Source organism: Perca fluviatilis, chromosome 17, assembly GCF_010015445.1.
Source record: "Perca fluviatilis chromosome 17, GENO_Pfluv_1.0, whole genome shotgun sequence".
Lineage (NCBI taxonomy): Eukaryota > Metazoa > Chordata > Actinopteri > Perciformes > Percidae > Perca > Perca fluviatilis.
In genome coordinates, this window is record NC_053128.1 from 12,387,258 (window position 1) to 12,414,561 (window position 27,304).

Below are 27,304 nucleotides of genomic sequence, written 5' to 3' on the forward strand. Positions count from 1 at the left end.
GGAGGAGGTACTAGCCTGGCTGCGCCCTCCTACGTACTTCCGCTCACTTTTCATTTCCCTTCAGCACTCCGTCTGGGTTTGCGGTATATTCTTGGGTTTTCTCCGTCCAAATATTTGGCGGTCCAATCAGCCAAACAGAGGGGGTGGCTGAGAACGATGACGTTGAGGACGTGCCCTAGAAAGATGCGAGCGAAGCCATTCGGTCCGTTGTGGCAACGCTGCCGAATATCCAGAAGTTATAGCCTGAGCAAGAACAGCCTTTGCTGAGTTTTGTTGGTGGCTGTGATGGTGTGGCCCTCCTCCCCACTGGGTTTGGGAAAAGTTAGATTTTCCAGCTCGCTCCGTTAGTGGTGAAGGAGTTAGCTAAGGCTAACGCTAGCGATGCTAATGCTAAATATAAGCCTTGACGGTCTCCCCTCTTGTTGCACATGACATCGGTCATGACCAAACATTAGCGATTGGTTATAACAGATCCAGAGTGGCTCTGGGCAGATCCAATAGTTTTAAACTTCAACAGAGTACCCGCCTTCAAGGAAGTTAACGTACGAGAGTCTGGTAGGACCAGGCTAAGGAGGCACTGGATGTCAGGCTTTAAACCCGTAGAGTAGAAAAATTCCCTTTTGTTTGTTTTCCCGGATAGCGTTCCTATGATGAGCTGTGGTTTTGAGATAGTAGCACAAAGCGGAAAGTTAACAATAAAGGACTGTAAATAAGGAGCATATTCACCTGATTCAGAAATTGCTGAAGCCTCATATTAACTGCAGACAAACTTTTGAATAGGACTGTGGATTTTGTCCTTCCCATTGTTGGCTAATTAGGAATGGATTACAGCACACAAAAATGTTTTTTCGGAGTACATATGAGTACTTGACTGTGGTTTTCAGACACTCTTGAAAAACTGGGAAACTTCTTCAAGTGAGCGTTAATGGTTTTGTGTGGTCTTGTATGAAAAATAATAACTAGATTTCTATGTTCCTAGTGCAAACATTAGTCATTCATCAAAACATACAGTAAAAACTGACATCCCCGGTTTGGTGATAACGATAGGTTTCCAGTTAACAGTCATTATGTCCTGTTTTGTTTTTGTAGGCCCACCTCCTTTCTGATACTTGAATGTGTGTTTTCCCGTCTTTTGTGAGGCGTCTGTCCCGCCCTGATGAGTTTCCCCTGTTCATCAGCCCTTGTGTCACCTGTTCCTCGTTACCTTGTGTATTTAGTCTGCGTGCTCGCTTTGTCTGTCGTCAGTTTGTCGTCGCTCCAGTGTCTTAAGTACCAGCCTGTTTCTTGGAGTGTTCAGTCTGCCTAGTTTTTTTCCTTGTCATTTTTTTAATTTATATTTTCTACTTGTTACCTTCGTTGATGTTTGGAGTTTTACCGGCTGTGCCTGTTTTTTGATAGCCTTTTGTTTATAAAATTATTTGAACTGGGTTCCTCTCCTGCTGCCTGTTCTGCAACCATGACAAAAACACATAATAATAAAAAAACGTGGCCCTATTATGGTGTCTGGCCTGTGTTTAATTTTTGACATTTCCCCTACGAAATCAACATGCAGAAATTCAGCAGATACATCCGGCTTGTCTGGAGCTGTACAGTATGAGCAATAATTACAGCTAATAGAATGGACCGTTGCTATTTCAGGGAATGAAAAAATAAAACATTTTACAGCCACTCCAAGCAAACATGGCCGCAGATGGAGTCCCTTATCGGCCCGCCTCAGGAAATTGGACATATAAACAGAAACCAGAAATTCGTTTATTCAATTGATTAGGACTTCCTTTATACTGTTATTGGTGCCCTGCCATGCCTAATATACACCCGTTTTGGCTAAGGAATATAAAGATGTTGATGCACTGCCAACATTCTGAGCCAGTCTACTGTATAGTTGATGGACAACATTGCTTTTGGCTTGGAGTCTGGTTAAAAAAAATTGGCTAAATTTAGAATTTATAGCATGGGGCTCTATGGAATAAAAGCACAGTCAGGAACTAGATTATAGGTTATTGCTACCGGAAAAAACTAACCCATTAAAGTATACAACATGTCTTGTATATCATGGCCGTCTAAACAGTATATTACCATTGAGATTTAGAGCTGCTCAGGCGTCGAGGGTGCAGGAGTTAGAAAATATTTTTGGCAAACTTTAGCTTTCATAGCTTTCAACACTGCCTCATTTCCCAGGAGTATCCCTTATTTTTCATGTGGATTTTTGAGAGGTGAAGGTTGTGATAGTTTTCCCAACATTGCAAATTAGTCCAAGAGGGGGAAAAAAAAACCTCATGTTTGCAGTTCAGTTTTTTTGCTGTGTCACTGCAGGGAGAAAAGAGGTCTTAGAGTATTTGAACGGTCATGTTAGAAAGTAAACAAAGAGAAGGATTTCCACAAAAACACTGGCCTTTGACGCAGAACTCCTAATACTCCTTTCATTCCTCATCCCCTACCCTCTTCTCTCTCTTTGTCTCTGTCTTACTTACTTACACACACACACACACACACACACACACACACACACACACACACACACACACACACACACACACACACACACACACACACACACACACACACACACAATCTCCCCTACTCCAGCCCTGAGGTCCTGTTTCCGGTCTGCGGTATATGAGAGGGACTAGCCAGCATCTGTGTGGGACTTGTGCTTATTAACACACACACACACACACACACACACACACACACACACACACATGCGCATGCACACACATGTTCCTGTGAGTATTGTTTATGTGTGTGCTGCTGTTGCTGCTTAGTTTTCTCAGTTTACTCTGATGTGCTTTTCTTTTTCTTTTTTAAAGCTGGAACACCCGTCAAACTTCAACAGATATTTCAGCTTCATATCACACTGGGGTATATTCATACAGCAAACACAGACAGACAGACAGACAGACAGACAGACAGACAGACAGACAGACACACACACACACACACACACACACACACACACACACACACACAAATTACTACTAATCATGTTGAGTCTAATCCAAAGGGGATTTTTATTTTTCCATGTTTCAGGAATCGGCTTAAATCCATAGGTTTCCTAAAGCGCTGCTTTGTGTTGAGTGTTATGAAATAGGGATATATGCATTTTTCCAGAAAGCATAGTTTAACTCATTCTTGACAGAAGCATAAAAATTGGACATGTGCTAAGAAAAATGAGCACAGAGGCCTATCTGTTTAGTGTACACAGATTTTATTTTGGTGTCCAAAATCCATCTAAATACATAGTTAAATACTGTTATTGAAAAAAACCAAAAAGAATACATTCATCATACTTTAAATGGTAGTTAAAGTATGCTTTTAGGCATATAATGGCCCCATGTGTATTCTACATATACCAACAGATTACAGGGGGAACACTGCTCTGCTTAGAGCATCACCTTTCCAATGACAAGTGTAACAACCTTCACAAAAATTGCTCAATTGTTCTTTACATTTCGAATATTTTCTCCTTTCAGAAAGCACCGCTGCCACCATGGATGAGGAACAGTGTTACTACAACGAGACCATCGCCTTCTTCTACAACCGCAGTGGCAAGTACCTTGCTACTGACTGGGACACCGTCAGCAGGCTGGTGATGGGCCTGGGCATCACCGTGTGCATCTTCATCATGCTCGCCAACCTTCTGGTGATGGTCGCCATCTACGTCAACAGGAGATTCCACTTCCCCATCTACTACCTGATGGCCAACCTGGCAGCTGCTGACTTCTTCGCTGGACTGGCCTACTTCTACTTGATGTTCAACACGGGGCCCAACACGAGGCGTCTGACTGTTTCCACGTGGCTGCTGCGCCAGGGCTTGATCGATACCAGCCTGACGGCGTCTGTGGCCAACCTGCTCGCCATCGCCATCGAGCGCCACATCACCGTGTTCCGCATGCAGCTACACACGCGCATGAGTAACCGCCGTGTGGTGGTGGTGATTGTCATAATCTGGACCTTGTCCATTGTCATGGGGGCCATCCCCAGCGTGGGCTGGAACTGTATCTGTAGTATTAAGTCTTGCTCCAACATGGCGCCGCTTTACAGCGACTCCTACCTGATCTTCTGGGCGGTGTTTAACCTAGTGACTTTTGTTGTCATGGTGACGCTATATGCCCACATCTTTGTCTATGTGCGACAGAGGACCATGAGGATGTCGCGGCACAGCTCTGGACCACGACGCAACAGAGATACCATGATGTCTCTGCTGAAAACCGTGGTGGTAGTGTTGGGTAAGAAAGACATATTATCTATCTATCTATCTATCTATCTATCTATCTATCTATCTATCTATCTATCTATCTATCTATCTATCTATCTATCTATCTAGCTCTCATGCTATCTAGCTCTCATGCTATCTATAGTATCTATTTATTTATTTATTTATTTATCTCTATCTTACAAGCTACCCCTACTGTGTATATCTAGTACTCTATCTCTTTAGCAGTGAATGTAACATTTAACGCCATCAGCAGCATCAGAACAATGAATCTGTTGTTGGGTCTATCTGTGAGGCTGCATCATTCAGCACAAGCACAGTGTCTGCCTAGCACGACTGGAAGCCTCAAATACATCATCACAGCCCGCCCTGTCCCCTTAGCTGCTTACACACCAACCAGACAGCCAACCGTCGGCAGAAAAGGCAGTCGAAGTCAAAGAAAATGCCTCAGAACACACCGAAGAGACGAGACGTAATACGTCTCCATAACAGCAGGCAGCGCTAATCTGTATTGTTGCCCAAAAAATGAAAACCGACAGCTGATTGGACGAACGCATCACGTGGTTCTGTCTTCTCCGGAAATTCAAAGACAGACTGTCATGGCGGCTTGTTCAGAATACGATCTCATATTGTACTAAAATAGTTCACCGAAACATGTTTCTGAAAACATTTTAAGCGAGAACTAGGCCATGCAGTTGCTGAATCTGTCTTCATTTCAGATCGACAAAGGTCAGTTTAAAAGATTTTCGTCAGATTTTGAGAGACTCTATACAAACTCCCCGTTTCCGGGTTAGCACTCTACCAATCAGATGGGTCATTTGAGTCCGACTGCAGGCAGTGCGCCCCGCCGATTATACATGTCAAATTATTTCTGAGATTATTTCTGATAACCATTTCAGTCAAATAGTTATATAACAATAAATTATAAATATATAAAGTTATATAAATGTCGAGCCTCTTCCTGTAAATTCCTTTTAAACCATTGAATAGGAAAATGGTATTTTACAATAACTTGAACGCAGCACGAGGCTGGTGAGGGGAGTTTGAAGTGACCGCAACATATGTGTTGTTTTTCAGACAACGGTAGCTGCAGACTGTCGTACGTCCCCCTGTTGGAATCCTCTCCAGTGAAATACAGACAAACTTTTACACCGTTTAGCTGTCAGCATTTTAACCGTGTTTAATCCAGCTGCTAGCTAACGGTAGGCTAACGTTACCTGCTGTCAGGTGTAGTGTTAACTAGCTAACGGTAGGCTAACGTTACCTGCTGCCAAGTATAGTGTTAACTAGCGTCCCGTGCAGCGATGTTTTGGTTGACTCCAAAGTCCGTTTAGGAGCATCAGAGAGAAGCGTAGCAGGCATTTAAGTGGCACTGAAATCCGCGTTGCTATTCGATCCGGTAGATAACGGTCGTTAAAGCACTGGTCGGTGCCGTATTGGCACTGGGTCTCGGTACCCAACCCTAGTAACAGCTGAATATTCTATCTCATGATGGAAAAGTAGAGACAATTGTAGACGAAAATGAAGAGCATGATGAAAAACCATTTTAGTCTCGTCTTTTTTCGTCAACAATAATGCATGTTAATTTAATCTTAGTCAGCGTTTTTGGACATTGGCGCAGTCTCATCATCGTCTCGTCTTAGTCATGGAAAAAAATGGTCGATGACGAAACATATTTAGTCTCTAAATTAACACTAGCTGACAGTTTTATGTCTAAGCATTCAGTCCAGATATGTTTCCCACTTTGCAACTCTCCAGGCCTCTTCAGTGGCGTGTAATAAACAGAGGCAGTGCGGTCTTTTACATTATAGCACAGTAACACACTAACTCAGCCGTCAGTTGCAGTGTGAATTGTGGGAAAAGGGCTTCTTACTGCCTGGCAGCAGGATGTGTTGGTCCTAGACAAAACATACCAGCGGATTCTGTGTGATTTGTCTCCTGTTGCTTCTGTTGTCTTTACTCCAAACTTAATTCAAAGCAGTGGACAGCAGCAATGTGCTCTCCAGCCTACGGTATGTATAAAAACTGGAGGACGCATTGCATTTTCTGCTGCGTAGAGATGCTTTTTTTGTTTCTACTTATTTGTCGTGCTGCTTAGTAAGCAAGCAGAATCTAAGCCTGCAGACATTTCCATGCATCTTAACGGCTACAGGGTGCAGAGAGTCCTTGAAAGTCCTCGTGTCATTGCAGCTGCTTCTAACTTCTTGTAGTCAGTGTTTCGTATACCACTACCGAGAAAAGTCTTGAGTAATCCAATAACACTTGCCACTATCACTAACAAAACCCCCTTAAAATGAAACTGCAAATGCAAACATGTTCCAAATGCTGGTGAGTGATTCATCCCTAAGCAGCAGAGGGTTCTTTAGAAATTAAACAAAATACATTGCGCCCTATCTCAGGAGTTGCTCAATATCAGGTTGTGCCAGTAAAGGATTGGCCTGGCGTCAATGACGTGACAGTCTAAGCTTATAATTTACAAAAGCTTTACTTTTGTCTACAGATGGATCTAATGTAAACATAAACTACTCTGCAACATACAGAAAGAAAAGTGAAACCACCTTCACTGAGCAAATGCACTACTGCTGCTCTTTGGCTGCATTCCCAAAAGTAAAAAATTGAACGAACAAAGTATGACACCTGTTTTGTATCTTCACTGCAATATACCAGTATGAACAAGGGCTGCGAACCCCGCTATAAACAAAAACGTATGCATGCTTAGGCTGAGTTACACCGGCAAGTTTGAGTGGCCGGTTTTTAATTTTTTGTTTCAAATTCCTGAAGAAATCGCATGCCTTTCTTTTTCCTGACGCCAAAATCTTACTGAGAAACGTTTGAGACTTTTGTGGCTGGGTTGGCTCATTGGGAGAGACAGGCGCACATATACTGAGAGGCTCATGCCTCAACGTAGAGGTCCAGGGTTCGAGTGCGACCTGTGATGATTTCCTCTATGTCTTCCCCCTCCCTCTCTCTCTCCCCTTTCTCACCTAGCTGTCCTATCCATTAAAGGCGGAAAAATAATCTTTAAAGGTCCCATGACATGGTGCTCTTTGGATGCTTTATATAATAATAATAATAATAAATTGAATTTATATAGCTTTTCATGGACTCAAAGTCGCTTTACAGGGCAGGGTAGATTATAAAAACATAACAAAACAAAACGAGCAAACAAAACAAGTAGAACAAAACAAGATACAGATGAAAAAGGAGGGGGGAGGTGGACTATGGGTAGGCTGAGGTGAAGATATATATATATATATATATATATATATAAGATATATATAGACATTAGTGGTCCCCTAATACTGTATCTGAAGTCTCTTTCCCGAAATTCAGCCTTGGTGCAGAATTACAGCCACTAGAGCCAGTCCCACAATGAGCTTTCCTTAGTATGTGCCATTTCTGTGTCTGTATCCTTCCTCCTTATGACCTCATAAGGAGCAAGATTCCAGATCGGCCCATCTGAGCTTTCATTTTCTCAAAGGCAGAGCAGGATACCCAGGGCTCGGTTTACACCTATCGCCATTTCTAGCCACTAGGGGACCATAGGCAGGCTGGGGGAACGCATATTAATGTTAAAAAACCTCATAAAGTGAAATTTTCATGCCATGTGACGTTTAAAAAAAAAAAAAAAAAAGTACTTCTTTTGAACAAGGGTGTGATGTGTTTTGGTTCAGTCTGGAATCCCCTGCTGTTTCTGAGTGAGGTCACTTTTATTCACAGAGGAGGAGATAAAATGCAGTTTTGTTGTTGTTGTTGTACTGATAGAATGGAGGTAGTCGTCTGTTTCAATTGGATTTACAGTACAATCACTCATTCACATCTCTCCTCCAGTCTCCAGCGGCGTTAAAGCTGCCATTGAGTAGTGGGGAAAGGTTAAGATGAGTTCAGCCTTTGCTTCTTGAGGAGAAAGTAAACTCCACAGCAATTCCCTGTCCAGCGTCTCCCATCTGCTGAGCAGATGACGATAAGTGCTCCCCTGCTGCCTGCTGACCTCTCCACTTGTTCGTCTCAGGACGCTGTAAAACCAGCCATGGGTGATTTCTTCTCAGAAGGATGACATGGAAAGTCGGTTACACGCACTTGCGCATAAGCACAGGCACATGCATGTAAACGCACCCAGACTCTCTCACACTCGCATAAACCCCCAGGCCCAATAAAAGATAGTGGGACATGAGATTGACTCCAGTCACAGACTCTTACTTTCTTACTTAGTCAAATGATGGGAAAACAAATCCAGAATCTGGCTGGTACTTTATTTGTTTTGCCAAAAGCAATAGAGACACACGCACGCACGCACATGGAAATAGCATTTAAACACACACACACATACAAGGATAAAGTCCTTCCTATGCACTAGAGGATGGATTCCTGAACCAAGCCCGTCGGTACCCAACGATACCCAACGTGCCGGGCCGGATTCGGACAGATATTTAAAAATTATGTTCGGGTTTGGGTCGGGCTAGGTTCCATCAGCGCGATAAGGCATTGAACATTTTGAATTTAAAAAAAGCTTATTGTGTAGGTGAGCGCCTGTGCACTTGTTTCCCCGTGTGCGCTGATGCGCTCATCTGTTGACATTTCCGAATGCCTTCCTACAGTTGCTTAATAAAAGCAGGCTTTCCACACAAACAAACGTACATGTGTCATTAGTATGAGAAAAAAAACAACGAGATTTTAACTGTGTCGGGCTCAGGTCGGGCTCGGACATAAATCTCTTAATGCCTGTCGGGCTCGGGCCGGGTTCGGTTACTGCTCTACAGTAACACTCTACTATGCACAACGTTTTAAAGGATTAGTTTTTAACGGATATAAAGACGCACATACACGCACACGAGCATGCAGGCGACACAAAGCACATTTCAGCCAATGATTTCTCACTATCCCCCCTGATCTTCAGGCAGTGTTAATGCCCCAAGAAAAGCAAGAATATGCCAGAAAAAGGCAGGAAAGAAGAAAACGTGGACAATGCAGATTTCAAACTATTTAAAAAAAAATCAGTTGGGCAAATGTTTTATGAGGAATGAAAAGCATTTAACATGTTTGTTAGGCCTCAAGGCTGTTCACAAGAACACTCTACAGTGAGGATTAATGGAAGGCAGGTCCGTCACACATTAGGCCCGTGTTATTATGGAACCCACGTAACTTCTAGGAATGGCCCACCCTACGAAGCAGCTCGATTGGTTAGGGTTAGGCAAAGACCTTGAGTGGTTAAGGTCAGGATAGCCGACTGGTCAGGGGATAGGACCTGAACAAATCGGGTTACGTTACCTTGCGTAAGCATGGTCGCCTGGCCAACAGTAGTGTGTGAATGCTATGCCTATGTCACGCAACAATTGAAGACCGGACGAACGTCTGAGTCTGAGTGGGGATACGGCTCTTCTGGTTAGCTTTTTACAATGGCGGAGCCCGATAGATACTGCTGGACCAAGTCTCTCCGCTACCTGCCTGAAGTCACCTACGACGATGTGGTTCGGATTGTAAATGAACACTCTCAAAGGAAAAAAACATTTTGAAAATGGCAAAAAAAGGCAAAAGGTACAAGACCGCGTCCAGAAACCATCAGAGACTTCAATGGTAGAAGCTCGCTCTAGCCGTTCACGGTTTCGCGGGTACGGTAAATGTTTCTATGGTAACAGTGAGTTGGACCAATCAGAGACATTGCTGTTACGCTTAGGATTGTGGGTAGTGTAGTTTTTTTTTTCTCCATAAGATCGCAGATAAAACATGTTTTTCTCAAAACAAGGTTGATTTCATACAGACTTCTAGCTTCTACAGGAGCAGAAAATTTCGTTTCACAACCACGTAGCTCGTGGTCAGTCTACCTCGGATGGTTTAGACATTATGGCTGATAATCTAAATCCTCACGGAGAAAGGGACTGTTGACCGGAAGTTGTGATTCCCTACTCCGCGTTCCGGAAGCAGGAAGTGTGACATAGGCCTATTGAAGGGAGGGCCATTCCCAATTCCATAATAACGCATTAGGCCCATATAAGGCCGGCAACACAACAAAGATTGTTTATTGTGAGAGATCACTCAAAGTCAGAATAGTAAGATGTGACCAAAGATCACTATTACCGTTCTAAACCGTTCTACAGAGAAGAATGGCGATACTGTTTTAAGTTTTGGCATAAGTTTGGGCCCTTTTTGAAGAAATGTAAATAGTTTGTCCTTTATATGAGTTATAATTTTCATTATGTTTATTTTTGCACTGGATGACTCCAAATATATAGAACTATTTTAGACAACACAAATGCTTGTGTAGCATAGTTGTGTGTGTGTGATATCAATGAATATGACATTATTTGTATTCACTGTAAAAGTTATGTTTATTTTATATACATTATAACTTATTGTAAGTAAAACAAATGTCTGACTCCCAAGACATGTAAGAACTGTTTTAGACGAGGAGATCGGCTTAGCTTTTATTGCTGTGTGTGTGATGTCAATATCTGTGAGATTCAATTTCTGTTTCATTTATTTATTTATTTGTCTTTTGGTCCCACAACCTTATTTTATTTTTTTTTACATTCAAGTGACCTCACTGCAGCAAAAGTATTCTAATAGCCCAGTTTGTCCTGCGGAGAAAAAAAAAAAGGATGTTTATAGATTGACTGTGCACAACAGGGTTGATGTTTTACAAGCTTTTATAGAAAATAAAACCAGACCATGAGTTGTCAAAAATACCTGAGGGTGCAGAGGATTATAAGGAAATAGAAAAAAGAAAATGTTGCCATTATCCTTGTTTAGTCACATCGCATTATCATATTTTACACACTTGTACAAGCCACCCAAAGGTGAGATTTATGATTTATGCTTTTTTAATTTCAGTTTTGCAAGAGAAAGGGCTTCAAGGTTTAGGACAAATTCCTTAGTTTGGCAAAAGGCATCTAATGTGTTAGGAGAACTTTCCCTCTAGAGCTGGAATGATATATTACTTACACAATAACCACAATCTAGTCAACTGATACTGATCTGTTGCAAAAAGCTGTGACACGGGAGGTTACACACCGTCTTGCTTGTCCATTCGCCACTGGTGCTGCTGGAAACAAAAAAAAAAGATGTTTGAATGACACCAACAGAGATTCTCCTCCTCACTCTTCAATGAGTCAACTGACTTGTCAAATCAACCATGACCCATGTCCACCGCGCGTGTGTGTCTGCGTGTCAGGTGTTGGCTCATGCACGGGTCGGCCGTGAATGATTTGATTATCTTAAAGCATGTGGTGTTGTAATGTATGCGCTCGCATCGTCAGACAGTGTGGAGCGCCAAGACATACCATCGTCCAAACACTGATCTACATTTGTTTCAAACTCACATTGTATAACCAATCAATGTTCAACCCAAGACAACACATTGACTGACACACACACACACACACACACACACACACACACACACACACACACACACTCACTCATTTCTTTGTGTCCGATACTACAATGCATGCATGTCTTCTGGCTGAATAAGAGCAGAACCAATCAGAGCTAACTACAACCCTCCAATCCGCTGTCGACGTGGAAACATGCCTGGCTCGCAATGTCGCGTGTGTGTGTGTGTGTGTGTGTGTGTGTGTGTGTGTGTGTGTGTGTGTGTGTGTGTGTGTGTGTGTGTGTGTGTGTGTGTGTGTGTGTGTGTGTCTTAATTTAAGAAATGACTTACACGCACATGTTCACAGTGCAGCTTTCCTAATCACTCACAATGGCAGCATATGTCATATATGTGAATGCTGTTTTAGCGGAGTCAGTTGTTAATTTTTGGCAAACTCTGCATCCAAACATCTACATTCTACAACATCCTTAAATGCTTTCAGGGTGTGCAGCCTGGATTTGTAAGCCTGCATTTACAACAACAACATATCAAGTATTATCGAGTATTATCCAGATCCAGCCTGTTAGGATAAAAAAAAAAAACAACAACAACTGTGAATCATATGACACCATCAATCAAAAACAGCCCTGGAAAGGAATTTGTTTTCGGAGAGAATGACAGATGCGATTCTAATTACAAAACATCTGCGTTCATAGCATGAAGCAAAAATAATCTGGTGCCACCAAAGGGCTAGCAGAAAAATATGCATCCATACGCAACGTAGTCAACAAAACAGTTGTAGGATTGGACCAGACTGGTATTATTTTAAAATGTCAAGGACCAAAGTCAATCAGATGTAATTTTAGAAAATTGGATTTGGAATTTGGTGGTGAGTGGCATGGCTGTGGCTACCAATCTGGACTTGATTACAGAACATTACAATACCAGCGTGCTTTATTTTTACTGCTGACTTTTGTCTTTTTTAATCCCAAGCAGTAGGGGGAAAAAAAGTAGGAGTAAGGTGGAAGTGAGTGAGTCACTGCAGACCAACAACTCTGCAGATATATCGCAGCCTGCTTGTGCTAGTAGAGCAGAAAACCTTCATTATTGCCATTTCAAAGACCTCACTGGACTTCCAGTCAAAAGCTTGTTTCTGGAACCATTAGATCACTGTGACGCCACCACCAGACTCCACCACTGTGTACGCCGCAAGCCTCTTTATCAATAATCGTAAACACTCAGCTGCTGAATGTGAAATAAGTGTGTGTGTGTGTGTGTGTGTGTGTGTGTGGTGTGTGTGTGTGTGTGTGTATCCCTTTGCGGACAAACGTGAAAGCCATCGGGCCATTTCAAAAATGTACATGATTGTTTATGTCCGCTGACTGACTTCAGTGGGATCGTGGTCACGACCGCAGGGACGATGGTTGGGTTAGGAAAATGATGGAGAGATCAACAGAAATTGAGAGACAGACACGGGGTTAGAGAGGAAGACAGGGTGACAGAAAGGAAGGTGTGAAGACGGACAAAAGAGAGATAAGTGAATGAGAGCGAGAGAGAGAGAGAGAGAAAAACAGCCGAAAGACAAGAGACAAAGAAGAGTAAGATAATTGAAGATACACAACAATGAAAGGATGGGTAAAGCGAGGCAGAGGGAGGGCTGGGAGGGACAGGAAACCGCCAAGAGAAAGAGGAACGGAGAGAAATGCAGAGGTTAATGGGAAGAAAGGCAGCGAGAAATACAGAAGAATGAGAGCAGTAATTTAATATTGGGTGTTTATTCATTTATCAGGGCCTGGGAGAATTGCACATAACTGGAAACCTAAGGCCACATGAAGACACGTAAGAAATCAAAGAAAGGCATTAAAATCCCAGATAGCCGAATTTAAAGCTCTATAATGAGTTGAGTATGTTGCTACATGTGGATTACATCAGCGCGTATGTAGAGGAACTCAGAGGTGTGAGACACAGCACTATAAGCAACAGAGAGAGTTATATCTTTCACTTGACATACCATAATTGTTACATGATCCCAGACAATTTTCTATTCAAAATTCTAAAGGTTATTATAATTTAACATATAGAATGAACTTTTTTTTGGTGTGTGAAACTTATGTTAGCATCCTCTTATACTGCAGTTGCAAACAGAAGACTGAGCTCACCAGAAAAAAAAAAAAAAGCACTTCTCAAACACTTACTGTAAAACCACCAGTGTTAACATTTCCTGACAAGTGACCTCTTGTGATCTTGCAAACGATGGCTGTTTTCTCTCAGGAGCAAAGGCAGAAATAGCAAGATGTAATCATAACACTGCAAAACCTTCTTAGGGAGGAGGCTGGGGTGGATGGTTTGGGCGTACCAAGGGAGGGACACCACAGTTCACATCCCGTCTCCTCCTCACAATCAACAATGGTGTGTTTAACCATGATCACGATCTTCCCTAACCTTAACTCAATCATTATACACAATGTCAGCTATTGGGTGCCCGGGAACTGACATTAGCGTTGGGTGCAACGATTGGCTTTTCTCGTCGAGTGATTGGAAGACACAGCATCTGTGAATACGTTTACATGCACATAATATTCAGTTTATAATATTCCCCCCCGATGTTCCGACTAAGCTGTTTCCATGGCTAAAGAAAGTGAATATTCCACTAATATTCTCGTTTACATGAAGCCATGTAAAATAGGATTTTTTTTCAAAGGTTTCCGGTGGCAGACTTGTTTGATCGTGCGAACACAGCGTCCCTCTTTCATTCCTTTAAATCAGCTTCTTGAAAAGGCCGACGCTGCGATGTTTGCGTATATCCTAAAACCTGTTGATATCCAAGATTGTATCCAAATACTGTTTAAAAGTAGGTGTGTTTCTCCTCCTTTTCTTTCGGGCATGCATCTCTACTGCAGCCTTGCAAACTGTTGGCTGGTTGGTTTCATGGATGTATGAAAAGGTTAGTTAGTTAGTTACCATAGCAACGCACAGAGCTTGCCGCAAGCCGTAAACAGGCTGTAAACTGCGGTAAAAAACCCAGATTGAGACGCATATACCGAATGCGCTGTATACATGTCCAAAGAATGCCTCTAAAACCTGAATAACAGCGCAATATCCCACACGTCTTAATCCGAATATGCTTAATTCGAAAAAAGGCCTTATTCGGAATATCCAAACGAAATATGCTTGTTACATGATCTGGATCAAATTCCGAATATTGTCATATTCTGAATAATAGTTGAATGTTGGTGTGCATGTAAATGTACTCTGTGATGCCTCACAAAGTCCAGACAAAAGGAGAAGCTTAACTAGCACTTCTTGATCACCTGGGATGAAATCAAGAGGAAAAAAAAGCTACGATTGGTCGTGGTCTAACATGTGGTCTCTCCAACAAGTCCTGAAATTAGACAATGAAATATGTGTGTTTTGGTTCAAATCAGTACTTTGTTAACGTTAGGGGAAACATCGGGGTTTAGGTTTAAATATGACAACTTGGTCAAGGTTGGGGAAACTTTGTCGTCATGCTATAGATGATGTGGATATGTGGATAGGGTGGCCTGTGAAAACCACTCCACTCCACCCAAAACGCCCGTGTCTTTAGACAAGGGCCCCTCCCCCTCACAAATCCAGATTTAACCCCTAACTAAGAAGATAATGCACTATAAATCATTCGTCACCTTCCTAAAATAATGGCCTATGTCATTTTTTCAGTTTTTTCAGAAAACACAAAAAACTGAACCAAATACTGAATATACAGTTTATTTATTAATAATTTCACTCAAAAATGTTATGAAAATAGATGACAGTTGACATACTAATAACAATGTCTGTCAGGTATGCAACATAAGCGGATTAAATGACTTAGGCAAATGTTTTCAGAAACACGTTTCAGTGAACTATTTTAGTACAATATGAGATCGTATTCTGAACAAGCCGCCATGACCGTCTGGCTTTGAATTTCCGGAGAAAACAAATCCACGTGACTCCTTCGTCCTATCAGCTGCCAGTTTTCATTTCTTGGGCAACAATACAGAGTAGCGCCACCTGCTGCTATGGAGACGTATTACGTTTCTCAAGTCGGTGTCGCCTCAGTGTGTTCCGAGGCAGTTTTTTGGACCTCGGGGACCCGACTGGCTTTTCTGTTGACGGTCGGCCATCTGGTTGGTGTGTCTCGACTATTAGGCAATTTTAAACCTTCAACTCTGGCAACAATCAGTGTGTTTACCTCACTTACCAATTGGGGACGAGCCCTGAAACATGGAAATAACTTCAGCGATAGAGTGGTCGATTTTTGAAGCGGCTGCCATTTTGAAAAGCTTGTAAAATTGCCTAAGTCACATTGTCTTTTGACTTAGGCAAAATAAAACAGCCTAAGTCACACTCTTGACATAGGCCATTAGACTAAAGGTGTAGAATTACATGACCTGTTCAACTGAGGATGTAGGCAATTTTACCAGAGGTGGCCAGCACCATGAGGAGATGATTTAGTCAAGAAAATCTATCATTTTTGTCAAAAAAAAATGACTTAGGGCATTATTTTAGGAAGGTGATGTTTCTCAGTCCTCACTCTCAAATATCAGAAGCCAGAACATCTTTTAAATCACCCAAAAAAATTATCTTCAAGCAAGTGTATTGCTATAATGTAACTTTGACGGTGCCAAACTGGAAGACATAATGTTCATTACCGCTCTTGGTTCAAATCTCTGCAAGTTGTTTTGCAAAGCATACCCAAACGACTGGAAATGTGAAACTGATGGCGGCAATAAAAAGCACATGTCTTTTCTAGTTAAAGGACTAAACATGCAAAACCGCCGTCACGATCCTTTAAGCCATTTGACCTCATATTCATGTAATTCTGTAGCACGTGACTGCGAGCAGACAATGTGTCAGTTGAACGCTGACGAACGACGTCATGAACGTCTTAATTGACGCACTTCTGCCAAGAAGTAACCTGACACGTCAGCCATTAGAGCAAAGCCTCTCCTAACAAAGACAGATTAGGAAAAGAGATCCACATTTCCTAAACTGAAAAGTGAGGAGGTGGTGTGCAGAGACCGAAAAAGACCTCAAAATCATTACTCACCATAATCCCCTAACGATGATGTGCGAACCAAAGAGCGTTAATGCTGAAAGTGAAACACTCTGTTTCTGCTTAATAATGATTGTAAGGCTAAGCATGCTGGGATGGACAGTTTGACTGAGTGCTTTCTCAACGCCGTCCAAATGTTTTCACATCATGTTTGCGTGCTCCTCCATCTGTCTTTGTGCCATGTGTAATTATGTAAGTGAGTGTTTGCGTGCGTTTGTGTCTGCACATGTGAGTGTTTACCCGTGTCTACCCTCGGTTTTGCGTGTGTGCGCGCGTGCGTGTGTGTGTGCGTGTGTGTCTAGTGGAGTTCATTGCCATAGTAGTCATAGTCTGGTCTCTATTATTTCCTTATTTTTTGTTCCCAAAGCCCTCTGTTCTCTCTCTCTCTCTCTCTCTCTCTCTCTCTCTCTCTCTCTCTCTCTCTCTCTCTCTCTCTCTCTCTCTCTCTCTCTCTTATGGAAGCCCATTTCCACCAGGAAAGAGAAAAAAGAATGACAGATAGGGATGATAATGCAAAAAAAATGAGATATTTAGTCAAGGTTTTGACTGTCTTAGTCAAAATTAGGAGATACAAAGCAACATGGCTTTCAACAAGGTCAATTCCCTGTGCAGCTGAAGAGGTTCCTTCAGCTGTCCCAATGTGTCACGAGGACACTGTTGCTATGCTAACAGCCCATACATGTCTCCCCTAGTAATCCCTAACTCTATCAAGACCTGGAAAGTGTCAAAGTAGTTTTCCTTAAAATGACAGATTTTTCCAGGCCTGCATCGGAGCCGTTTTTTATTTACTTTCCTCCACCGACTTTCCATCTCTCCAGGATTTTTTTTTCCCCCCCTCCATGTAGCATTTTCAAGAAGTGACAAAGGCAAAATGATTCACTTTGGCCAATAATATCTATTTGTGTAATCCGTAAAAAAAAAACTCAGCTTTAACTTCTGTGGTAGTAACGCTGCTCCATGTGGCCGAGGAAAATCCCATTGTTTTGGGCAAAGGAGAGTTTGAGATGAAGGGTGTAACACAAGCAACCATATACTACCCCTGGCTCGAGAGAGGAAATGAAAGAATCCAGGGGTGAAAGCTCTCAGGTCATAGCTTCGCACAAAGACTGCTTTCTTCTCCATTCTGAGGCAAGTGAGATAGTGTTGCTAAAGGCAGTAAACACGGTCACACAATACAATCATAATGTCGGTGGGAAGTACAGTATATTTCTCGTTTTTTTTTGGTTTTTTTTCTGACTGAAGTTCTGAATGTTTCAGTGCTGTTGTTTTTCTTGTCCAGTTCAGAGTAAGGTTTCCCCAGCTCAGATAGTTTCTCTGCTGGGCTGCGAACCGTTTGAGAAATGTATCCAAACTCTGGAGAGTCTGCCTGCATAGCTGGGCAGTGAGGTCAAGCCTTTTCACTGCAGCGTCCGCCTGCAAGACACTAACAGATAACAGGCCTGCCTGTCGATATTGTCCCCCTTCTCTGTCTCTGGTTGCCCAATTTCTCATCAAGACTTTTTGTTTTACTGTCTCAAGAGTGTAATGTCCTACAGCTGTCTTATAGTTGTGACAAATAGCATCTGTTGACTGGATTCACAATACTTGAACTCGACATTCAGGAGTGCGAGCACACTTCCTCGAGTCAGAGAAATGATGATGCATATCGTACTCACTCAACATGAGGGTTGAAGGTTGTAAATGTGGTGATGGGACGCTGGAGATCTGGCTGTAAAAGTGAAGGAAAGGTCATCCGTTTAAGATTCTGTAGATGTGTTCACGTTAAGGGAGGGATGATGGAGAATGTTGATTTAGATTTCCTGAGGAATCCCATCCCTTTTTTTTTTTTTTTTTTTTTTACCATGAACATGAGGTTTTAGCTGCCTAACTTTAAACATGATGTGGCATTCTTTTGAATGACAGTGTTGGAAAGCTATGCCAAATGATGTTTGAGGCACCAGATCAGAAAATGTTAATATGGTTTGTTTTGGATGCCATCGACAAACATTTCCTCACGTTTGGGGGACACGTTGTATTTCCTCGAAAAGCCAACCCAATTTATTAATTCTATGACATTGGGGCTTTCATGTTTTTTTTATTTAATTTTGGCCTTTTTCTTGGTCATCTCGGTTTAAGGAGCCCCAAAAGTGACTATTATCAATAAAATCTCAACACTGATAATATTAGATTCAACTTTATTCTTGTTGTGCAGAGTACAAGTACAAAGACAACGAAATGCAGTTTGCATCCAACCAGAAGTGCAAAAAGAGCAGAAAAGTGCAATGTGATATTCAAGTATAGACAGGTGGTGCATAGGCAGGACAAGAAATATATTGCAGTGTTATAAGAGCAGAATGAATATGGCTATGTAATATGAACGGTGTATGAACAGCATGTACTGCTATGTGCAATGTAGTAGCAGTGACATTATAATAGTAGTAAGAATAATATAGATATATGCAGGGTATTAGCAGAATATATAATAAGAAAAACAGAATAAATATGTACGTATTGTTTGGTAGTAACGTACTATATTGTGATATCTCTTTAGTCAAAAGTGCAATAGCATTTTTCAAATGCAGACCAAATAATTGAATCTGTTTATGAAAAATAATGACATATTATTGTTTTCTATTCTTATTCTATTCTTCTATTCTATTCTATGGCTGTGTCTCAAACCGCACACTTCCGTCAGTGCACTGCTAATGTGCACTGACCACTTACTGCCGTAGTGCCCACTTTCGATGTCGTCCCAAACGGAACACTTATGTTAAAACACTTACTGGAAATGACGAGCGGTCGGCTTCGGCCCGCCGCCTCTGAAAATCTGACGAAAATCTATTAAACTGACCTCTGTTGATCTGAAATGAAGACAGATTCAGCATGGCCTATTTCTCGCTTAAAATGTTTTCAGAAACACGTTTCGGTTAACTATTGTCGTAAAATCGGGTTCTGAACAAGCCGCCATTATGCTCTTATGCTATTATGTTGTGAAATCCGGGAGAAGCCAGACCCGTGTGACGCGTTCGTCCAATCAGCTGCCGGTCCCTCCCCTTTCCGCTTCGAAGTCAAGATGGCGCCCGTTTAGTGCGCATAGTGTCCATCGTTCCACACTGAACTTTTTGACTGTTTTTAGGGGGTCATCCGGATACTTTCAGTGCACTGACTTTTTGCGTTATCTACACTATATACTTAAAACTAAGTGTTTGAAGTGTGCGAGTAGGCGGTTTGAGACACAGCCTATTTGTTTCTCTGTCCTTGGTGCTAGCATGTTTAATCTATCTTTTCCTAGTTTTTCGAGCATACGGTCCACGAGAACAGGCTGATCTATGACACATTTCCCACTTCCCCCCCATTATTAGATTTCACCGGAATTTTACCCCATACTATTTCATGTGACAAATACCCTTGATTGATTGAAACAAAAGTACTTTGTACTCAAAAAGGGTCGATAAAAAAGTTTTAGATGTGGTTATAGAGTGAAATGGGTGTATTTGTTCTGTAGATGCATGGTGTGGTTGTTAAGTGATGGTGATGTGGTTGTAGAGTAATTTTTCTTTGTTTCAAGTCAGACCAGAATGGCTTCATCTACAATATACTGCATATGTTACATCATCCTCTCTGATCAGTGGTTGTTTTGTAAGACAAAGTTTTTTTTGGGGGTGGGGGTGGGCTTTTTTGGCCTTTATTGGAATGGACAGCTGGAAGACAGGAAAGTGGGAGAGAGAGGGGATGACCATAGATATAGTACAAGATGGTGGACAGTCATCCCATTCGTTATGACATATATTGTTTTATAACTGTGGGGATGATGTGCCATAAAGGGAACCGAACCCGGGCCACTGTGATAAGGACTGAGCCTTAGTACATGGGGCGCATGCTCAACCAGGTGAGCTACCAGGGTGCCCCCAGGGTCAAAATCTTAGTTTCTGCTTCTTTACTTTTGTTGTGGTTTAGAAGAGGAAGAGGAAAGACGGGGAGATATATGCCTGATTCAAGCCCAGGATGACACATTAATATATGAATCACTGGAGGTGGCAGGATGCCTCCCATGTGCAACATAATGAGGTATAAATCTATTACCTGTAAGCGGACACTAAAAAGACATGCCATTTTGATCAAGTCATCAGTCCTCGAGTTTAAGTCCCAGTGAATCATTGTTTCTCAAGTGTGAGTCAGTCTTAGACCAAAGCAAGTCCTCAGTGTTTATATGTATGATTTACATGTAGTCATTAAGAGGCATTAACATTTAAAGATCCAAGAAGTCTGGGACTTAGTACTGCAATGCCCAAACCCTGAAAATACAATATACACAAAACACATACTGATTTGGTGAAATACAGTGCTGTATGTTAACTCGGTCAAATTCAAGAAAGTCAGGCTAACATCACATTTGTGTGGTCTTAAGTGTACATTCTGCCCAACTCATCTGGCTCATTAAAAGGCAGAGGATTTACAATATGTAAGAACATGAGCCCGAATCATTAGTAACCGTGACTAATGCGCAAAGCCAAGCCAAACTCACAAAGGCCAAACGCTGGGTTTGTGTTACTTTCATTTATCTGCCTCCTAAAGTCTCAAATACAGATGTATTACACAATTTCCTTTTCAAGATGAAGAATTTATGATGGGTTATACACATGAAAAGAAAAAGAAATGACAGAAAAATCCGATGACAAAAAGCATTTTAGAAGAATTCTGAGATAATCAGTAAAATCTGTCTTGGCGTAACTGAAAAAAATAAAATGTATTCCTTAATCGTCACATACACACAGTACAATTCTATTTCTAAATTTAACCCATCCTAAGTATTAGGAGCAGCGGACAGCTATACATACAGCGTCCGGGGAGCAACTAGGGGTTCAGTGTCTTGCTCAGGGACACTTTGACACGTGGCCGGACGACCTGGGAGTGAACCACCAACCTTGTGGTTGTGGGGCAACCATTTAACCTCCGGGCCACAAGAAACTATGGGGCCCAGAACAGGCTTATTTCTAGTAAATGGTAGTGAAAAATGATAAAGTGCAACAACATTTACTCAAATTTTTCTCCGGTCAAATCATGTCACTAACTTCTACAACTTTATGAGGATGAAGGATCAACAACTAGAATGTGACAACACATTCTCACTCTCATTTTGCAGCGGCACCGTGGCTCCGCCCAAGACGATTGTGATTGGTTTAAATGAAATGCCGATAAACGAGAGCACGTTTTTCTCCCATCCTGGATTCCTGTGTGGACTAGCCAGACCCTCCTCTGCAGCGCTGCGGAGGAAGGTCTGGCAATGCGAGACTAGTCGGTATCAGACGCCAAAGGGGCGGCTGACCACGCTGCCGTATTTGACGAGTTGGGAGCGGTTGAATGTGAATAGTTTATCGTTTAGTGAACTCTTTACATTACAGCCTCGTCTCCCATTTAGAGACAGACACCACAAAACGATGTTACTTTACCTATTTAGGAAACAAAGCATTCTATATAGCTGTCTTTTTTTTTTAATTCCTGTATAGTTTTTTTTTTTATTTCCTTAGCACCAATTTCAATATTTTGTCCATCTGCTATGTGTCTCCTCAAGGTGCGTTCATCATCTGCTGGACCCCCGGCCTGGTCATCCTCCTCCTCGACGTCTTCTGCGCCAACTGCAACGTCCTCACCTATGAAAAGTTCTTCCTGCTTCTCGCCGAGTTCAACTCGGCCATGAACCCCATCATCTACTCCTACCGCGACAAGGAGATGAGCGCCACCTTCAGGCAGATCCTGTGCTGTCAGCGGCAGGAGAACGTCAACGGGACGGTGGCGGAGGGATCTGACAGGTCGGCGTCGTCCATCAACCACACGGTGCTTAGCGGCGGTACACAACAACAACACCACCACCACCACCCCCACCACCACAACAACGAACACTCAGTGGTATAAAAAAAAAAGAAAAAAAAAAAGAGGGCTGGGGATTGCGGCCATTAATTCAACTGCTTGGTGGGGTTGGTCTGTTTTGGAAGATACTGACTGAAAGGAGGTAATTGGCAGCAAGGAAAAGGTGGAGAGGGACCGCGAACACGACACGACCGAAAGACAGAAACGTAAGAAATTGAAGAATGAAGATTAGGTAGACAGAGTAGAGCTGCGTGAGAACAGGATGTGACTATGAAGAAAGACGACAAGACTTTTATCGCCGTGTGGAGGAAGAACGGGGAGGTGGAGTCCGATGTTCAAGGACTCTGATAGGCTGTTAGTATTTTTGTTTAGTTGTTGATTATTTTCTATTTGTTTGAAATGTGTTATGGAGAACGCTGATATGAACTATTTAAAAGTAATCTGTGAAATGAAGGTAATGCCAGTAGTCTTCTCTAACTTTGTATCCTGTAGTCGTGGGTTTCAGACTTTTCCCCCCCCTCAATCCCCAATTCTTAAGAAAGGTCACATAACATCATACGCACCCGTCACATACAGACAGCGTGAGTTTCCTTCACATCCATTTGAGGACGCATTTTGGACGCACATTTAGAACACTATTCTTTCTTTCTCCTTGTTTTGGGAGGAAACACATGCTGATTTATGCTCATACGTGTAACTGAATGTTAATAGAAGTTATCTCCAGCAGCTTTAACTTTAATATGAGCTCGTGGAGACTTGAGGCTGATTTTCTTGATAGTATTTTTTCCAGGGTTTTATCTTTTCTTAAATATAGACGTCATATTGAAACTTTTATGGGACATGCTGCTGATGCTTATATAATAAACAAATATATAAATACTGACATGTTTGACATGTTTAGCGACTTACCAAAAAATGCTGTTGTACCCATTATGGATTGTTTAAGTAACCGCAGCCACTATTCATTACCGCAGCAGATCCATCATTCATCTTTTAAAGTGACCTTACAAGCTTAAGACTCATTATTCTGTTGATGTTCTACTCCAGTTCCAGTATCTTTCTTCCATCCAACGTAAATACATGAAGGGTCCAGGATCTGTTGTTTATTCCCTCTAAGGAATTAAGAGACAAGTTGTTCTAGGGATCTTACCAAAAAGAGGAGGAGGATGTTTGCGGTTTTAGAACAGGCTCTGTGCCACAGTGTTATGTGGAGACAAGGTGAAGGTCATTTCTGGTGAGCGTTAACAGACTTCAGGTCATGAGATGAAATGTGCTGAGCTTTCTGCCTCTCATGGTTTTAACCATGAGGCCGACTGAGGAAAAGGGGTTAGGGGTAAGTGAATGTGGAACTTATAATCAGTGTTAAATTGCCCTCACTGTAAGAGGTGACAAGATAGGCCGTTCTGTCTTCATAGCACATGAAGATAAAATAGATGTTAATGAATGCTTGCCTAAATTTGTAGTTTACAAATGCAATTTTGCCAGCAGTAACAGTTTTGACTGCAAACACTGACCTGCAAATGTCATAGCATTCTATTTTAAGAGCCCCTTTTATGTTTTGGGGGATTTTTCCCATCTTTAAGTGTGTTTTATAGTTTTGTGTGTATGTGATAGATGTATAAAGTACAAAAAAAAAAACATCACTCAAAATGGAGCTTTCTCTCCCACAGACTTTTTCTCAACTGCCTGAAACACCTCGCCAACATTCCTGTTTAAAATTCTTCAATTAGTGATTGCAAAAATCACTGATTGCGAAGGTCAGCCCGGTTTTTCACATGTGCTGCCTATAGGTGCTGCCTGAGCAACCACAGCCCACCCAGGGGTTCGCAGTGGATTGTTTGAATTTGGTTGACCAATCACAACAGAGTGGGCCAGCTGACCTGGCTTTTCAGAAAGCCGGGCAGAGAAGTCAGACATGGGGCCCTATTTTAACAATCTAAGCGCGCAGGTGCGTTTAGGGCGTGTCCAAATCCACTTTTGCTGGTTTGACGGTGGAAAAAAGGGTCCATGCGATGGGAGCATGGTTCAAAAGGGTTGTACTTAGTGTCTTCATTAATTCATAAGTGTGTTTTGGTCGGAACATGCAATAAACCAATCAGAGTCATCTCCAATTCCCTTTAAAAGCCAGGCGCATTTGTCAATTGGCGCATTGCTATTATGATGGCGGATTTGAACAGTAATATTTTCATTTGTAATCTTTTGCGTTTGTGTGCTGCTGCGCGTCCCTGCGTGTCTAACAAGCATAGTGTGCTCGCTGTGCACGAGCCTAGATGCATTTTAGTAATTCTCTGTTAAAATAAAAAAGAAATGCTGCGCTATTGACTTTAGACCAGGTTTTTGTTGGTCAATGGCGCGATCACTTTCCGTTACCTCAAGATAGCAATACGCCAAGCATGCACCTGAACACACCTCCCTGTAAGGCCAGCACACCCATGGGCTCACAGATGGGCGCAGGTGTATTTGCTATTTAAACGACGTGGACTCTGGACGGTCTTAAAATAGCGAAGACACTTGCGTCGAGCTTTGCGTCGGGCTTTGCGTCGCACTGCGCCGGGTGCAAGATAGGGCCCAGAGTGTTTCAGGCAGAGGAGCTGCAGCAATGGGCAGTATGAGAAACATGTTTTTTAGAACATCAAAGCATGTAAAACTACTCTAGCAGACCCCAATATGATGCTGAAAATGAGTGTAATAGGGGCTCTTAAATAGTTACATTTTAGTCTGGACCACAGAGGTGGAGTGACCCATAGACTGAACCGACCAATGGAATTGCCATCTGTAGAGCCACACCGCTAGCTTGGCAACTAAAAATCCAGTTTGCAGTATTACAAATGTCCATCCAAAATATATGATGTTGTGTTTATGTCACAAGTTTGTCAGTGGTGCAAAATTGTGTCAGAGTTTACCAAAAGCTAATGCATAGCTCAGATTTACTTGGTCCCCAGGAGCATATCCACTGATTTCATTGTATTACCCTTATTTCTCCAAAATTTTCTGGTCTGGACCAATCGCTGCTGTAGCAATGCTTAGCTTATGAGTAGGGCAGGGCGATTTCACGAAAATCAAAGATCACAATATTTTTTAAACCAAATACCTCAATATTGATATTGCGACGACATTGTTGGGTTGACAATTGGTGCTTTCCCAAAAATATTTACACAATGAGATTTGTGATAAATAATCATCAGTAATGTGGATATAGTAATTAATGGGTAAAGGCAAATAATAGAACAGCTAGAACAGTCTGGTAAGTTCAGAAATGACCTTCACTTTACTGTAATGCAGCCTTTAAAACCAGGAAAAGACAACACTTATCATATTACTTACTCAAATAATGACATTACAATATCCAAAAATGAAGATGATATCTAGTCTCATATCATGCCCAGCCCTACTTATGAGCTCCATTTCAGCTTAGCCTCTGATAAATCTTAGCTTAAAATCCCCAAAATCTTAAACGTGCATCTTTTATGGCAGTATTTGGAAAAAAGTTGAAGTTAACTCCTACAGTGCCACAGCCTGATAAGTCAGCTCGGTTTTTAACACTCCAAGGAAAGAATGAACATATCTTTCGTATTAATAAGAAACTAAATGTCATATACACTTTTTATTGCAGTGTTACTGGTGATATGAAGTATTACAGATGTCCATCCAAAATATATGATGTTGTGTTTATGTCATTATATGAGATGGTTGGGGTTATGATGATAATGTTTTTTGTTGTGTCTTTATTTGCAAAGGCTGGAAATAAGAATAATTCAAATGTTTTGCATATCTCTGCCTCCCTCCCTCCCTCCCTCCCTCCCTCATCGTGCCCCCGCATGGCATGGTGTCTTGAACGGAGATCACGTCGTCATGTGTTTAAAGCTTCCCAGTGAATTAGGTTGGCACATATTACAGATTGTCTCATGCGAAACCTGGTGTCAGGCATATAGTGGGGTTCTGATAATGTTAATCTTTACTATACCAACTTAATGGAATGTATCATTAGGCATTTGTGACGGTCTACTCTTTTTAAAGGGGTACCGACAACAATGACCTATCACAGTTTACTCTTATGATAATACTCGAAAGTCAAGCAGAGTTGAGCCAATGCAGTGTTGAATGTTGATATCTTATTTCCACAAGTGCACTCCACCACCTTCTGCTATTAACTCGAGACTCAAAGCCAAAATAATAGTCCGCCTGGTGATGCTATGACGTACATTGTTAAAAATCACCAGCTGAACGTTTTGTCGTGACTTGAATCAAAACACATTTTGGCCAAAACACATAGACAACACTCCAAACAAGCTGACAGAAAAGTGAGAACCACGGCCAAAAACACAGTCAAATGTTTTCCAGGAAGCCAGATGTTTGTCAGGGATTTTAGCTGCAGTACTGAAATGAAGTCAGCTGGTACTGTTGCCTGTCGAAGTTGGCCAAAATGTTTCCCTGTTTATGAGGCAACATAAGTTCTTTTATCCAGTTTTTGGATTTATTTTTTACAGTGTGCCCTAGCTGTTTAGAGTGGGGAGTGGATTTCTTATGGTCTTTTCCCCATCTAGATTACCGTTACAGTTTTTGCTTTTAAATTTCCAGATTGTGCCTTTACAAAAAAAAATACACAATTTGAGAAAAGTCTGAATTCTAAGGAAACAACCTTAGATATTTGTATTCTTCATTCTTTGATTTGTCCATCCTTAACTTCTGTAAACTTCACAACAGGCCTTGCAAGAGTAGTGGCAGCAGCAGCAGTGCCATTTATTGTTTCATTGACCAAACTTTGTCAGCCTACGGCTCTGGACCCAACCCTCCACATTTGACATTCACTGTAACAATTTTTCTAACAAAGTATTGATTCAGGTTATATAGCAAACCA

The 27,304-nt window shown here is 41.8% G+C and overlaps 1 protein-coding gene across 1 annotated transcript in view; it reads left to right on the forward strand.

The window, feature by feature from the left end:
• The window catches only part of lpar1 (lysophosphatidic acid receptor 1), a 52,955-nt gene extending 30,190 nt beyond the window's left edge, over positions 1 to 22,765 (forward strand). The window contains exons 2-3 of the mRNA XM_039780118.1: positions 3,474 to 4,229; positions 22,151 to 22,765. Coding sequence (XP_039636052.1) covers positions 3,491 to 4,229; positions 22,151 to 22,491 — 1,080 coding nt within the window. The 5' untranslated portion in view covers positions 3,474 to 3,490 and the 3' untranslated portion in view covers positions 22,492 to 22,765. The remainder of the gene's footprint in view (positions 1 to 3,473; positions 4,230 to 22,150) is intronic.
• Positions 22,766 to 27,304: the final 4,539 nt, after the last annotated feature.